The sequence below is a fragment of the Gamsiella multidivaricata genome (genome assembly GCF_025024155.1).
Source record: "Gamsiella multidivaricata strain RSA 2152 chromosome Unknown BC939scaffold_20, whole genome shotgun sequence".
In the NCBI taxonomy this organism is placed as follows: Eukaryota; Fungi; Mortierellomycota; class Mortierellomycetes; order Mortierellales; family Mortierellaceae; genus Gamsiella; species Gamsiella multidivaricata.
In genome coordinates, this window is record NW_026251728.1 from 78,540 (window position 1) to 93,289 (window position 14,750).

The 14,750-nt window shown below is 49.2% G+C and overlaps 5 protein-coding genes across 5 annotated transcripts; 3 read left to right on the top strand and 2 right to left on the bottom strand.

Moving 5' to 3' along the window:
- Window positions 1-261: 261 nt before the first annotated feature.
- Window positions 262-5,593, top strand: BC939DRAFT_446113 (P-loop containing nucleoside triphosphate hydrolase protein). Its single transcript, XM_051554901.1, has 9 exons — window positions 262-893; window positions 977-1,017; window positions 1,112-1,650; window positions 1,780-1,873; window positions 1,969-3,311; window positions 3,402-3,641; window positions 3,755-4,905; window positions 4,999-5,119; window positions 5,235-5,593. Exons 1-9 carry the CDS (start codon window positions 473-475, stop codon window positions 5,377-5,379), a joined length of 4,095 nt encoding a protein of 1,364 aa, XP_051413929.1. The 5' UTR covers window positions 262-472; the 3' UTR covers window positions 5,380-5,593.
- A 33-nt stretch (window positions 5,594-5,626) lies between these two features.
- On the top strand, window positions 5,627-7,336 carry BC939DRAFT_446117 (uncharacterized protein). Its single transcript, XM_051554902.1, has 4 exons — window positions 5,627-5,818; window positions 6,030-6,403; window positions 6,514-6,644; window positions 6,771-7,336. Exons 1-4 carry the CDS (start codon window positions 5,805-5,807, stop codon window positions 7,173-7,175), a joined length of 924 nt encoding a protein of 307 aa, XP_051413930.1. The 5' UTR covers window positions 5,627-5,804; the 3' UTR covers window positions 7,176-7,336.
- Window positions 7,337-9,572, bottom strand: BC939DRAFT_446122 (SprT-like family-domain-containing protein). The gene is made up of 5 exons (XM_051554903.1): window positions 9,186-9,572; window positions 8,953-9,072; window positions 8,821-8,875; window positions 8,524-8,690; window positions 7,337-8,420 (listed from the first exon to the last, which is right to left on the bottom strand). The coding sequence occupies exons 1-5, from the start codon at window positions 9,470-9,472 to the stop codon at window positions 7,586-7,588; spliced, it is 1,464 nt and encodes a 487-aa protein (XP_051413931.1). The 5' UTR covers window positions 9,473-9,572; the 3' UTR covers window positions 7,337-7,585.
- A 972-nt stretch (window positions 9,573-10,544) lies between these two features.
- BC939DRAFT_446125 (ribosomal protein L22/L17) lies at window positions 10,545-11,413 on the top strand (the record flags this gene model as incomplete). Its single annotated transcript, XM_051554904.1, has 2 exons — window positions 10,545-10,617; window positions 11,095-11,413. Coding segments are annotated over 2 exons (307 nt in total), but the record flags the coding sequence as incomplete, so codon positions are not given.
- A 156-nt stretch (window positions 11,414-11,569) lies between these two features.
- BC939DRAFT_107050 (acyl-CoA dehydrogenase/oxidase) lies at window positions 11,570-13,757 on the bottom strand. Its single transcript, XM_051549894.1, has 6 exons — window positions 13,400-13,757; window positions 13,216-13,301; window positions 13,020-13,120; window positions 12,800-12,922; window positions 11,861-12,675; window positions 11,570-11,739 (listed from the first exon to the last, which is right to left on the bottom strand). Exons 1-6 carry the CDS (start codon window positions 13,504-13,506, stop codon window positions 11,679-11,681), a joined length of 1,293 nt encoding a protein of 430 aa, XP_051413933.1. The 5' UTR covers window positions 13,507-13,757; the 3' UTR covers window positions 11,570-11,678.
- Window positions 13,758-14,750: the final 993 nt, after the last annotated feature.

The following is a 14,750-nucleotide window of genomic DNA, read 5'->3' on the forward strand; positions in this document are numbered from 1 at the left end:
CGGCAAAGAGCAAAAGAACCTTTACTCACGCTCGGTATCTGTTCTATGTACCGCTGTCGTCTACGAGAAGTTCGATATCTCCTTTTTTAACCATATGTTTTTGACCAATTACAATAAAGAACTTGAAAAAAATCAATGTTTCCTGTGAATGTCTTGTGCGATAGTATACATCGCTGATGCACGATGACACAGAAGGTCTGCTAAGGATGTTTGGTCAGAAATGGTGCGTGCTAATTGATATAATTACTGCGCCCGACTGTGGTATATCTTAGCCTTAAGGTTTCTGTATCGATTCCAGGGAAGGGATTCTGGGAAAGGTTCGTCCAAGCAATAAAAAGACGCGGGGCTGCAGTCGTTTTGGGTTCATCTTTTTCAGATTCAACCCATTCCCTCCTGAATCAGATCTACCTGACGCCTCATCACCCAATAAAAGTCTAATAGCAACAGGACACGGACCAATTGGGTTCCTTCGATGCCGCAGACACCAGCCGATTCTCGGCCGTTGCTTTCTTCGGGGCAATCCCCGAGCCTCGAGGACTATGGCACCACTACCGTCAATTCTTCAGAAACCCAAGCAAGTCAGAGTTCTACAAGCGATCCGGATGCTACTAAACTCAGTCCAGAGGCCAGTGCCTCCTACCTCTCGCTAGCGACTACGACCTGGATGACGCCCATTTTCAAAGCTGGATATCGTCGTCAATTACAGGAGGAGGACATCTATGAGATGTTACCTGACCGCCGAGCCAACGTCCTTGGTCAACGCATGCGAGGCTGTTGGACAGAAGAGCTGAAAAGAGCCGCTGTCAAAGGACGGCAGCCATCGCTCTTGCGCGCCATGATTTGGTTCACTCTACCCTATTACTGGTTCGGCCAAGTGTGTCTGATAATCTCAGGTATGAAACCGTGCCTTCCTGTGAACCGTCTGAATTAACGTAGATGAGGCCCTCAATTATTTTTTGTTCCTCATCCTCTGCAGATAACATTCTCTCAATGCTGACTCCGTTCCTTGTATTCCAGGTAAGATCCGTAAACATCTCCCTGCTATGTAACGATCCCCAATTATATAGTATTGGCCTGCATTTTAACTCTTTGTCCCACATGTGCCAAACAGATTATTGTTTATCTGGAGAGCACTCAAGACGGACCCTCACCGCCAGCTGCCTGGTACGGCTACTGCTTGGCAGTAACACTTTTCGTGAGCAACCTGACGCAAGTGCTGCTTGGTCAGGTCTGGGTCACTTACTGCGCCAGGTCCGGCATCCTCCTCCGTACGGGGCTGATTGATCTGATCTTCCGCAAGGCCACCACCATGTCTTCAAAGGCCCGGCTAGAGTACCCTGACAGCACAGTGTTCAATTTGATGTCGACGGATACGACCAATATCAATAACTCGCTGGAGCCAATTCCGCTGCTGTTCTCTATACCCGTATCGTCTGTTATCATCGTGATCCTGTTGATCTACTTGATGGGCCCCTCAGCTTTACTAGGTACACTTGTGTTGCTGACCATGAACCCGCTACAGGCCTGGGCGATGGCAAGACTGAATCCGGTCCGCGAAAAGGCATCCAAGTTCACGGATACGAGGATTAGAGTCATGACAGAGATCTTACAGGGCGCCAAGGTCATCAAGTTCTTCACCTACGAATCGAGGTATGCGCGCTTTGTCCTGATAATTATATAAAGTTTTTCACGCGCAACCTGAATTTGATCCGCAGATGTAATGACCTGCCGTTAACATTGTTGCTTTCTCTTACGTTCACTGTCATTCGTATTTACAAGTTTCCTACAAAAGTTGTCGGAGATCCGAGTATCTGAGCTAAAATGCCATGCGTTCCTGATGCAGGTTTGCGGCTTTATTTACAGCACCTCCTCGGTAAGTACTTTAAGGTTTCTTCTGCTAAATAATTACCACTCTTATAGCGCTCGATGGTTAACGTCGCTTGATACCGGTTTCATCGAACATACTAGTCCTTGCCAGTGTTTGCATCTGCACTCTCGTTTGTCCTTTATGCAGCCCTTGGCAACGAACTGGAGGCTAAGGTCGTGTTTCCGGCTCTGACGCTCTTCACGGGGTTACGTGTCCCATTGTTGGTATTGCCTTACTGCTACGGCGAAGCGACCGCTGCATGGGTTAGCATGAAGCGCATTGAGAGATTTCTTCTTTCACTCGACGCACTGCCTCTGCCTCCGCCCGACCTCACGCACAAATACGCACTTAGCATCAAATCCGGAGAGTTTTACTGGGACCAACTTTCGTCAGCAACCTCAACCTCGCCGTCATCAGCCAGACGCTCTGTCAACGAAGAGGAAGCTGGTGACCAACAGCCCTTGCTTTCGGACCAAACTGTGGATGGATCAGAAGCTGAAATGAAACCATTTTTGAAGAATATCAACCTTGATATTCGGCGAGGATCCCTAGTCGCTGTGGTCGGACCAGTTGGAAGCGGCAAATCTTCGCTACTTCAGGCGATAGTAGGAAACATGATGAAATGTAAGGGCGAGGTTATCCGTGGCACTACCATTAGCTACGCCTCCCAAACACCCTGGATTCAGAATGCGACCATCCGTAACAACATTTTGTTCGACACACCCTTGGATGAGGAGCGGTACAAGAGAGTGGTCAAAACATGCTCACTCGAGAAGGATTTGTCCAACATGCCGTCAGGAGACGAAACTGAGATTGGTGAGCGAGGCGTAAACCTCTCTGGTGGTCAAAAAGCACGTCTGTCTCTGGCCAGGAGTGTTTATTACAATGCCGACACCGTGGTCATGGACGACCCACTCTCAGCGGTAGACGCTCACGTCGGCAAGCGACTGTGGGAGGATTGTATGGTTCAGGAACTCGGCAGAAAGACCAGGATTATCGCAACACATCAGCTGCATGTTCTTTCAGACGTAGATTATGTGATTTGCATGGAGCATGGTCGCATCGCGGAGCAGGGAGCTTTTGCGGATCTCATGGCTAAGAAGGGCGAGTTCTATGCACTGATGAAGCAGTATGGCGGTCACCATCACGAGCACAACACGAACGAATCTGTTTCACACAAAGTCCTCAGGAGAAACAAATCTTCGTCTGGAAATGTTCCAGTGGTAGAGGCAGTTGCAGAAAGCGACGATGACACTACCATTTTGTCGGAGCCTGAGGAGGAACCGGAGAAGCCAGTGGTTCCGCAGAATCTGATGACAGAGGAGGAAAGGGCTTATGGTGCAGTATCATCGCAAGTGTATCGTAGTTATTTCCGTCTTGGTGGCAGTTTTAACTGGACCATCATTGTGTTCTTAATGGCGCTCCAGCAGGTTGCCGGTGCCGCGTAAGTCTGTACTGTATAAAGTATAACTCTGATTTCTCTCATTGACATTAATACTGACATTCTATCTTATTTGTTGATGTCAATACATAGGATGAACGTCTGGCTCAGCTTCTGGACGCAAGACAAATTTGATCTATCAACTTGGACATATATCGAAGTATATTTGGGCACTGGTGTGGTGCAGATGATTATCATCATGGCCGCCTCGTTGATGCTGGTTATTGCAGTCATCAAGTCTGCGAAGGTGATGCACGATCGAGCCTTCTTCAGGGTATTGTACTCGCCGATGTCGTTCTTCGATACTACACCCATGGGTCGCATTCTCAACAGGTAAGGTTCCTGTCTGCATTCCCAAGCTATGGCTGGGAAAAGTAATTTGCGGTCGTAATTTAGCCTGGTGAATGACGCCTTCTGATGTCGATATATTTCATTTACGCATATAGATTCAGCAAAGATATCAGCACGATTGACAACACGTTGATGGGAGCCATTAATTCATTCCTAATCACACTGACAGGAGTCTTGAGTGTGATGGTCCTGACGTCTGTCTTCCTACCGTGGCTGATCCCTGTCATGGCTCCACTATCGGTCCTCTACTGCTTTGTCGCCTCCTACTACCAACGAACGAGTCGTGAACTGAAGAGAATCGACGCCATCTTGCGGTCCCATATGTTCTCGTACTTTTCCGAGACTTTGTCCGGCATAAGCACCCTCAAGGCATACCACCAGCATGGCATCGATAACGCCATTTTCCGGAACCAACATAACCTGGATCGATCGAACAAGGCTTTCTATCATCTCTTACTCGGCATGCGATGGATCGGTATTCGGGTCTTCGCACTGGGCCACTGTTTGAATTTTGCTGCGGTGATCCTTATTGTTATAAATCGATACAGCATTGCATCTTCCACGGCTGGCTTGATCCTGAGCTATCTTGCTCGGTTGTCGTCGGAAATGAGCTGGATGATTCAATGCTTTGCCAATGTTGAGAACAACATGAACTCCGCGGAACGCCTCTTGTACTACTCCAACAATCTGGAGCAAGAGCCGCCGACTGAGATTCCAGAAAGCAAACCGAGCCCCTTATGGCCGACTCAAGGCGAGATCTCTTTCCGAGATGTGTCGATGAGGTACCGTCCAGGTCTGCCCCTTGTGCTGAACAATATTTCGTTCGATATACAGGCTGGTCATCGTGTTGGTGTCGTAGGTCGAACAGGCGCTGGAAAATCGTCCTTGATCCAGGCGCTGTTCCTGTTGGTCGGGTTAGATTCTGGAAGCGTGATCATAGACGGTATCAAGACTGATACGATCGGTACGGCAGATTTGCGGTCAAAGATCGCGATTATCCCTCAGGATCCGGTGCTGTTCCAGGGAACATACCGGTACAATCTAGACCCGCTTTCGAAGTATACAGAGCAGGAACTTTGGCAGGCACTTGAGACGAGCGATATGAGGAACTATATACAGCAACAAGAGGGTGGACTGGACGCTGTGATCACCTCACAGGGAGAGAACTTGAGTGTGGGTCAGAGGCAATTGGTTTGTCTTTCGCGAGCTTTGCTGGCCAAGTCCAAGATCGTTGTTCTCGATGAAGGTAAGGCGGCTAAGACCCCCTCGTATCATGGGTGTTTTCACTTTGCTGACCATGCCTTATCCTAATTGCGTTCTGCTCTATCCTGTTTTATAGCAACTGCGAGCGTTGACTTGGCAACAGACAGCCTGATCCAAAAGGCCATTCGCTTAGATTTGGCAGACTCTACAGTCATTACTATCGCACATAGACTGAACACGGTGGTGGACTACCATCGGTAAGAGATTTTGATGCACTGCGTGGGCTGTCGTTATCTTTTTTTTTTAACTCTTTTTTTTTATGCCATCCCCGGTAAACTAACCCTGAAGAAATTACGCTGTTGGATTATATAGCATTCTGGTGATGGATCAAGGACAGGTGGCCGAGTACGATACTCCGCACAAGCTGCTGAGTGACCCTAATTCAGCGTTTTCAAAGATGGTGGATGAAACAGGTGCAGCCAATGCGGCGCTGCTTCGATCGCTTGCTGGATGTTGAGAGTGGATAGAGTGGAAGAGCCGAAGTAGAATTCGTAGAAATGGCCATAGTGGGAAATGGGAACTGAAGAAGGGAATATGAAACCGCCAAGAGCTGAGTAATAATCCTCCCTGCGCGAATCTGAGACTAACAAAGTAGATGAATCTAAAACATAACCTGTCGATCCCTGGCATGTGCTTTAGTCACTTGGCGAAACCCCAAAAGTCCAAAAACAGGAAGGCATGCGATGGTATGCAACGGCTGGTTGTTTCTTTCCATTCCTTCTAAAGAAACACCATCACTCTAACTCCACTCATCTAATCTTCATCCGGTTGGACCCTGCTCGCTATTATTACCATTGCCTTTTTTCGTGCCACTGACGCACGGTGTCCAGTTTCTGACGACAGGGAACACAGACGAGCGTACTAGCCGCTCAAGCTGTTATTATGGTCACCTTGACGTAAGGAAGGAGAAAACGGACCCTTGGCTGTAGACATAAATATGTACTTGAAACACGCTCTCACACCGTCTCGTCTATCCCTCTTTTTCTTCTCGCCCCTCCCTTTGCTCCCCTCAACCCCTGTCGTGCCTCATTCCTCCTTTGCTCATCCTCCATCCCTCACCTCTCGTCCCTCATCCTACCCTCTCTCTCCCTCTCTCTCCTTTAATAGCTGGTCCTCTCTCTTCGGCTTCTCTCCTCCTCCTTCCTCGTACCACTACATTCCACTTCCCTCCACAACCTCCACAGCAGCGAACATACAGGACGCATCCACAACCATGTCAAGGCACTACCCAACACAGCAGCAGGAGCAAATCGTCGTCGTCCCACCGAACCCATCCATCAACCAGGACATGGTCCTTGCACCCCTACCAGCCGAACCCCGGGGCTCCAAATTCAAAAACTTCTTCAAGCGTGATAAAAAGGCCCGGATCGTGCTCTCGGAAAGGGATGCCCGTATCCTGGCCCAGGTCAAGCGTCGGGCCAAGATTTTGGATACAGGAGTCAACCTTGGATTTGCGAGATTTGGATTGGACCCCATCATTGGTATGTTTACCCCCAATACGAGACTATGAAGAACGAGGGGGATACCACCCGTTGTGTGAGAGAGGATTGCTTACTTACTCATTCACCTTCCTCTCTTTTCCTACGTGCAGGTTTGGTGCCGGTGCTAGGAGATGCTGCGACGATGTTTCTGGCCCTGCAGGTCGTTTATACGGCCCAAAAGGCCGATATTCCCAAATCACTTACTCAAAGGATGCTCTTCAACGTCGCCCTCGACTTTGGTGTAAGTTACTTCCCTCTCTCTCTCTCCTCCTGTCCTTGTAACAACACCTTCATGCCATCATTGCTTTCTTTCCGTCCGACCCCCCACTTACTTCCTCCTCTTTCTCTCTTTCGTTCACTTAAATAGATTGGTCTGGTCCCAGTGCTCGGTGATATCGGCGACTTCTTGTTCAAGGCAAACGACAAGAACGCAAAACTATTCGAACAGTTCCTCTACGAGCGTGCTGCCACAGAAGCAGCCGAGGCCGAGGCGGCCGCTGCTCGGAACCGTGTCGCCACGCCTTCTGCGGCGGCAACAGCAGCTCCAGGAACGCACCATCACCATAACAACACAGCGTCAACGTCAAAAGGATTCTTTGGTCGCTTTGGGGGCGGGCATCATGACCAGCAGCAGCAGCAGCAGCAACCGCATCAGCAACAGCAGCAGTATCAGCAGCAGCAACAGCAGCCGCATCATACGGTAGTTGACATGGGAACGTCGAGTGCTCCTTCTTATCCTCCTTCTTATGCTCCTTATGCTCCTGTCAAGTAGCTGTAATCTTTTCTTTCCTCATCTCTACTTCAACATGTGTTATATAATCAAGTCTTATTTATTATGCTCCCGAAACCCATTAGTTCTCGGGCATAAAAAAAAATAGTTACCCTGTAAGATTTTTTTTTTGTTTTCGTACAATAAAAGACATTCCCAGAACTCAAAGTGGCAAAGCTGCATAATAATATTGGCTCTAACGGCCGGCAATGGTAGTACAAAGCTAATTTTACAAAACGAAGACAGGGGGGGGTAGAGAATAATCAGCTGGAGGAATACAAAGGATTCACGGACACCCTCCGAGCGTTTGAGAGTAGCACAAGTTACAGAGCGCACAATCCGAATCACAAACCACCTCCTCCCGCGCAAATCATATAACAGTAGACGGCAGGAGCCCTGAATAGTGCAGTGGGTCAATCGTTTTCGCCACTAGCACGCCAGATGCAGAGGTCGACATGGTCATTGATAGTCGCCTCTTCCACTCGCTGGACGCAGATGGGGCACTGAACAAGGACTATAGCCGCAGGTTCGGCCTTGATGGGTAGATGAATGGCTGGCTCTGAGCGTTCGTGGTTTGACTCTGCGCCAGAGGTAGTTGGCTCGATGTATTCCTGGTTCTCCAATTTGACAGCCTTGGTTGTTCCCCAAGCCTTATTACAGAGTGAGGTGGCCTCCTGCTCAGCTTCAAGACTCTTATTATTCTTGATTGGTATATCTTCTTCTTGTTTGATCTTTTTGGAGCTCTTCACCGTGCTATCGAAATCGTATGTGACAGCGGTGCTTAAATCTTTGCGTTTAGGAGGAGTGGTAGTTGTTGGATCTGTCGTCGGTGATGCACCACGATCTAGGATCTTCAGTTGGCGTTCGAATCTCGCCAACGCCGCCGCCGCTGCAGCTTCTCTTGGAGAGGGCCGCTGCGTGCCCGGACATTTCTCATTTCGAGCCGTGCTGCCAGAATTCGACTGAGGAGCATCCATGCCAAAATCTGTCTCCTGTTCGACAACCAAACCCTCCTCCACAGTTCGATATGAATTTGATGTTGAAGACATTCCTGATGTTTTCGACTGCGATAAGAAATCATCTAGCATGGTCCTCCCCCTCGGTTCTGTTGATTCAGATTTGACGTTCTTTGCCTGTTTCGATGACGACGATTTCTTTTTCGTGGGCTCGGGCTCAGAGATTTTGGTATACGTCCCACCACATTTCTCCTGGTGCTCTGCGAACCACCGATCCGCGGGTTGCGGTGCCCTAGATGATGTGAAGAGAAACGAAGGCTTTTCAGTATTAGCAATGTTGACGCGATGATGATCCCCTTGTTGGCAAAAAAAAGTCAAGAAAATGCAGTCCACACCTGTTCATGGATCGTTTGACAATGCCATAGTAAGGAGGTTGGTGCTGACAGGGTCCATCGCATTTCCAGATATGAGTTTGGTAGTACCGGACCTCGTCATGAAATGTGTGATAGATGGTAATGGTTGTTCCTGCAGCCTGGTTGATCCTGTTCATGTGGTATTGGAACTACAGAAAAACAAAAAAACGCGGACCATATAAAAAATGGTAGGCGAGTATCCATTAATGCTTATTCTCGTTGAGAATCCAAGGAAACCCTGCATCTTTTGTTCCAGACGAAATAATTCAGGGTCTTTACATCTACGCCATGTCCATCGTGATCTTGTATTGACTTTGTGACAAATAAATACGCACTATCATCGAAAGAACAGACGCAGTGTTCACAAGTCAGAAGCATTTGATTGAAGAAGCGAATAAAAAGGATACATACTGGATCATCTCGTGGAGGAGCGTATCGATATAATCCGACTCTGGTCTGAACTTGAGCAACGGTTCCGAAAGTCGTATGGAGCAATAATGTGACCTTGCTTGATATAGACATAGTCCAGCGCTACAAGACCCCTCAGTCATGGTTAGAAGGTACATCTTTCGATTGCTGATGACAACCGAGATCAAGAGACTGTGGTGCGCAGTGGAGCAGGCGAGCAAGTTTCGGGCCTTTACCATCGTGTCATTCGGGGGCTCCAGCGCACTTCGCAAGCACTCAGTTTGGACTCAAAATACTGGTCATTGAACGCGAGAAAGAGACCATGCAGGTCCTTGAAGGGCGCCTCCGTGTCGATGTTGAGTACAGAGGTATTATTGTAGTTGTGGTTAAGGTCGTCAATGTCTGCAGAGCTGAATGGCGAGCTGGAGTCGATGTCAATCTGCTTCAGGGCTATGGCCCCAGCTGCTGATTCGTACTCTTGTTCCTGAAGCAACCGAGCAAAGTCTTCGTCTGATTGCTCCATGGGGTATAGGGTGAATGGGTGTAGTTGACAGGGTCGTGAATGGGAGAAGATGTGCTCTTGAAGACCACTGGCGCCACCAATTTTCGAATCTCGTATGCAGAGTGGGCCACGGCCCAATAAAAAACGAATTCCGCTGGGTCTAGTTGGAGCCTTCTTTCCTCTATCTCTTATTCCAAAGGTAGAGACTAACAGTCACAGACAGCGAGGGGACCATGGATACAGCACAAACCATCCATCCGCAACGGAGACCAACCATTGCATCTATCCATCGATTCGAGGATCATCGGCATATTCCAAAAGCACCATTACCATCGATCGGCGGAACCATCTTTAACCGACATCAGCAGCGATCAGGCATCATATCGATCAGTACTATGATGCATGAAACAACATCTTTTATTGAACAACCTTTGCATGGCGGCAGAGACGTCCTCAGGAAAACTACTATTAGTAATCGCAGGAGGATCAATTGTACCTAGACGGGACGGAAGAGATTCTATGATTGCAGCGGAACTATGATTGAGCGTCCTTTGATTGGACCTACAACAACACAAATCGCCATTATACACTCAAAAGACCAGAGCGGCTTTACCAGAAGGATGGCATCAGGAGACAGCACACAAGAGTTCTGGAAGAGCAGCCCGACTAATCAATTTACGTGCTCCCTATTCTTGCCTCTAGGACAAAATGGTGAGATACGCTGCCACCCCAGCCAACAGCTCCAAGAGTAAGTCTGTCCAACAGATCAGGACTCTTTTTTACAATCGATCAGGATCGCATTACTCGGGGCAGAGGAGAAATCAACCCCTCCTTCCAGCAACTAATCGCACCCAACCGCGGCCTTTTCCACCAACACCTTCGATAATTTTTCAATAGCTGCCTTGTCTCGCGGCTCCTACCTTCGTGTTCACTTCAAGAACACCCGTGAGGTCGCTGCTGCTATCTCCGGCATGAAGTTGACCAAGGCCCTCACTTACCTCGAGGCTGTCAAGGATCACAAGCAGGCCATTCCTTTCCGTCGCTTCAACGGCGGTATCGGTCGCACTGCCCAGGCCAAGCCTTTCGGCATGACCATGGCCCGCTGGCCCGTCAAGTCCGTTGAGTTCGTCACTGACTTGCTCAAGAACGCCCAGTCCAACGCTGAGGTAATACACAGCAGCGACGACTGAATGATTGTCATGGATCGTGCGTCAGGATCATCTATGGGTTGGAGAGCCTGAGAGCCGACGTTGGGATACACGGATCTGCAATTGCAGAGTTGAGGGGCGGAAAGAGCGACAGAATACTAGGCGCTATTGTTAACACGGAGCATTAGATCTGCGGACGGCATTTATTTCGTTGTCAGGCGGTCAAAGCCTCATGGAGCTCAGCGCATTCAACTGGCGAAATAAGGCATAGCGGATCTCCAGGCTCATCAATACAACAATCCTCAGCACAGCATCTGGTTGAACAGGAGCCCAGTGAAGACGTTTTAAGGCGTCGCTTGAAGTCATAATCGCATTACAACGGCAGTTTCCACTATCGTCTCCCACTCAAAGACGAACTCTTTGCACATCAAAAAGTTTTGGACATCGAAATTAACAAGGATTCCGCTTCATTTTATCATTTTGCAACAAAATTAGGTCAAGGGTTTGGAGAATGAGGCTCTTGTCGTTAAGCACATTCAGGTCAACCAGGCTCCCCGCCAGCGTCGCCGCACCTACCGTGCTCACGGTCGTATCAACCCCTACATGTCGTCCCCTTGCCATATCGAGATCATTCTCGCTGAGGAGAACGAGGCCGTCAAGCGTGAGGCTGAGCCCAAGAAGTCCAAGCTTAACGCTCGTCAGCTCGCTGCCCGTGCCCGCCGTGCTTAAGTACATGTAATAAATTCAAAACCATCTCGTCCCTTTGCACCTCTTGGTTTTTCTTTATTAAAGTGAAAGTTGTTTCTACCAAGGAGATAATCTGTTGGTGTTTGCGTCCATGGGACTGGCTTCGGTTGATCATGCGAACGCAAAGAATAATGCAGCGAGAACATTTACAATGAGCGGCTATGTGCAGCTGTGCATTAATTGTTACAGCAAGCATGAAGGTGTTGACATGCAACAGCGTTATGGTAGATATATACAAAAACGTTTTCGTTTTATTTTCTAACAGAAACGGACGAGTGATGAGAGGGACAATAAGGAGTAGATATGATACTAAGATGGCGGCCTTGCTTCGCTTAAGAAGAGTACTGCTTCTCAAGGATCTTGGCGATGGTCTGGAGCTGAATGTTGCTGGTTCTATTGTTGGAAAGAAAAAAAAAAAAAAAGTAGGAAAAGACGTTCAGTCATCTCGATGAATATTCAGAAAAGATGTCTCTTTGGGATGATCCGAATATCAAAAGAAAAACAAACCACTTACCCCTCGTAGATGGCACCAATCTTGCAATCACGGTAGAACTTCTCGACGGGGAAGTCGCGGGTGAAACCGATTCCACCAGCCCACTCGACGCAGCGGGAGGCGGTGCGCTCGGCAACCTGAGAGGCATAGAGCTTGGCCATGGCAGCCTCCTTGACGAAGGGCTTGCCCTGCTCCTTCAGACGGGCAGCGTTGTAGGTCAAGAGACGGGCGGCCTCAATTTCGACAGCGATCTGGGCGTACTGCTGCTGCATGCCCTGGAAGGAGCCAATGAAGCTACCGAACTGCTTACGCTGGAAGAGGTAGGGCATCGTGACATCGAAAGCGCCCTGGGCAAGACCCAACATCTGAGCGGCAATGCCGATGCGACCCTCGTTCAAGATCTCAATGGCGTACTTGTAGCCCTTTCCGACCTCTCCCAAGACATTGCTGGCAGGAACAACGATGTCGTCAAAGTTCAAGGTGCAGGTCGAGGAGGCGCGGATACCGAGCTTAGACTCCTTCTTGTTGACCTTGACACCCATGTTCTTATCGACAACGAAGCAGGTGATACCCTTGTAGCCCTTCTCGGGAGCGACGTTGGCAAAGACCAAGAAGATTTCGGCCTCGCCAGAGTTGGTAATCCACATCTTGGTGCCGTTGAGGATATAGTTGTCGCCATCCTTAACAGCGCGGGTCTGGAGAGCAAAGGCATCCGAGCCGGAGCCAGCCTCGGACAAGCAGAAGCAGCCGACGGTGTCAGTGGCGAGGCGGGGCAAGTAGCGCTGCTTGATGTCCTCTGAGGCGTATTTGCGGAACAGAGTGTTGACAAGGGTGTTCTAATCCGCGCGGAATGAAGTAACAGTAAACAGAGAGAGAAGGTATTATGTTAGGATCAATACTTGGGTCAGAAATGTCTCGTCAGCAAAGCATTTGCATCTGCGTGGATGTTTCAACACGTACCTGGACATCGCAAAGGACAGAGATGGAGGGATCGACCTTGGCAAGCTCCTCGATGGTCAAGATGGCAGACATGAACGAGGACTCGGATCCGTCATACTTAGAATCAGTCTCAATACCCATCAACTGCGTGGAGAATGAATAGGGTGTGGTGATTAGTTAGCGATCCACGAAAACGAAAACGATCCAAGAGGAGCGTGGGAAATCAAGGTAAGATACATACACCCTGCTCGAATAAGCCCTTAAGGACATCCTTGTCCACCTGCTCGGCCTCGTCCATCTGAGAGACCTTGGGGAGAACCTGCTCCTGAGCAAAGCGAGCGACTACAGTCGATTCGTGAAAGAAGCGATCAGCATGACTATCTCTGATCTGATGTGGTGCCATTCAAAGAGTAATTGAGATATAATTGAAGCCATACCGGACTCCTTCAAGAGTTCCTCATCCTCGGTCAGGGTGTGGAGGGAAGCAATGTTGTTACGGGCAACGGCAGCCTGAGAGAAGAATCTATGAAGGGCACCAGGGATGGGATGTGCTCAGTTTCGGCGGTGATAACAGGATACAGGTCGAACAATGTAGTGTTCCTTAGTTCCACGCAGAGTTGCCTTAAAATGAATCTCCATTTGATGGCAGTAAAGGCTATCGTGTTCCTGAGTTGTCCTAAGGTCGGTGATATGATGTTTCGATCGGTGATGGCGTTGAAGGAAGGCATCCTGGCTCCTTACCTGGGACGAACCGCGTTGAGGACGGCAGGCTTGGCAACGACGGAAGCGAGACGAGGGCGGAGGGCTGAGAACATCTTGAGGGATGAAGATCGATGGGAGAGTGGAGAGTGGAGAAGAGGAATGAGGAATGAGTGGAGAAGAGATGAAAAGGGAAAAGAACGGAGGAAGAAGAAGAGCGTGTGCTATACCCCCGATTCGCTGTTTGTTCGTGTACGTGCAAGTGAGCTGCGAGGGCTTGTCCCTGTTTCCTCATCCAGTCAGATTTGAGCGCGATAGGTCTCTCCCCGGGCCCTCCCTATTTCCGTGTGGGGGAACAAACGACGCCCTTCTTTCACGTGTCCTAGTGCTCCTCTGGAAGGTTGTCCTTGGAGATCGTCACTTCAGCACTTTACATCATTAATATTGATGGCAAGAATCCAAGCCGGTTATTGCTTGCGTTGTAAACGACCGGGCGCATTACTGCTTGAAGTGCTTAACCCGCATTCGAACGATGCGCCCAGGCACCATGCTTGTACCTCACATTCCAGGGCTTCGTCCATTGATCTTTGGATGCGGACACCAGGCCAAGGGTATCCTGACAGGCGCAGAGCGGTCGCCACACGACATTTTAGTTTCTATCCGATGCATCAGGAACGAAGACGCGCATCTGACTGTCCTCTGGAATCGGCAAGTGTCCTCCCCCTTCGCTTGTCTGCTCAGTGCCCTTGATGTTATCCCTGCTCACGACTTGCTGTCTGTTCCCCACACTCGAACAACCAATCCCATCCTTGCTGCAACATTCCCCTTTTTCATTGTAAACAGACGTAGTAGCCATTCCGAATCGTGTGTCCGTGTCCAACACCTTATTTTTTAACATTGTGTGTGTGTGTATCCCTGGCAAAAAAAAGTACCAAACACGGACTTGCAGATAAAAATAAAATAAAGTAAGAGATCTCGTCTAGCAAGGTCTTTGGAACATCGTGGGGACTGCATACTTCACATGGCGGAGTGAATTGTCCGTGGAGGGAGCCAGATCTGGGACCAGATACAGAACGATCCTTGGAGAAAGGCCATCGTCGGGTTCCGATGCGGATGTGTGTATGTGCTGCACGCGGACACAGAGATGACAGTGGCATGCAATGTAAACATCGCAAGCGATGATCGGGATGACGATGACTCAGGCGAGCAGGGTAAACAGCGAAGAGGTCGCCGGCCAGTTTTGCTGTTTGCTGGACACAGAAAATAGATTTGC

Excerpts from the sequence above, each read along its gene's own strand:
- BC939DRAFT_446113 (XM_051554901.1), top strand. The coding sequence starts at position 473 with ATGCCGCAGACACCAGCCGATTCTCGGCCGTTGCTTTCTTCGGGGCAA. Across the intron at positions 4,906-4,998 it reads GATCGTTGTTCTCGATGAAG|CAACTGCGAGCGTTGACTTG; the intron begins GTAAGGCGGCTA and ends CCTGTTTTATAG. Across the intron at positions 5,120-5,234 it reads ACGGTGGTGGACTACCATCG|CATTCTGGTGATGGATCAAG; the intron begins GTAAGAGATTTT and ends TGGATTATATAG.
- BC939DRAFT_446117 (XM_051554902.1), top strand. Across the intron at positions 6,404-6,513 it reads TGGATTGGACCCCATCATTG|GTTTGGTGCCGGTGCTAGGA; the intron begins GTATGTTTACCC and ends TCCTACGTGCAG. Across the intron at positions 6,645-6,770 it reads ACGTCGCCCTCGACTTTGGT|ATTGGTCTGGTCCCAGTGCT; the intron begins GTAAGTTACTTC and ends TCACTTAAATAG.
- BC939DRAFT_446122 (XM_051554903.1), bottom strand. The coding sequence starts at position 9,472 with ATGGAGCAATCAGACGAAGACTTTGCTCGGTTGCTTCAGGAACAAGAG. Across the intron at positions 9,073-9,185 it reads AGCCCCCGAATGACACGATG|CGCTGGACTATGTCTATATC; the intron begins GTAAAGGCCCGA and ends GGGGTCTTGTAG. Across the intron at positions 8,876-8,952 it reads CTCCTCCACGAGATGATCCA|TGCGTATTTATTTGTCACAA; the intron begins GTATGTATCCTT and ends TTTCGATGATAG.
- BC939DRAFT_107050 (XM_051549894.1), bottom strand. The coding sequence starts at position 13,506 with ATGCCTTCCTTCAACGCCATCACCGATCGAAACATCATATCACCGACC. Across the intron at positions 12,676-12,799 it reads CTGTCCTTTGCGATGTCCAG|AACACCCTTGTCAACACTCT; the intron begins GTACGTGTTGAA and ends CGCGCGGATTAG. Across the intron at positions 11,740-11,860 it reads ATTGGTGCCATCTACGAGGG|AACCAGCAACATTCAGCTCC; the intron begins GTAAGTGGTTTG and ends TTCCAACAATAG.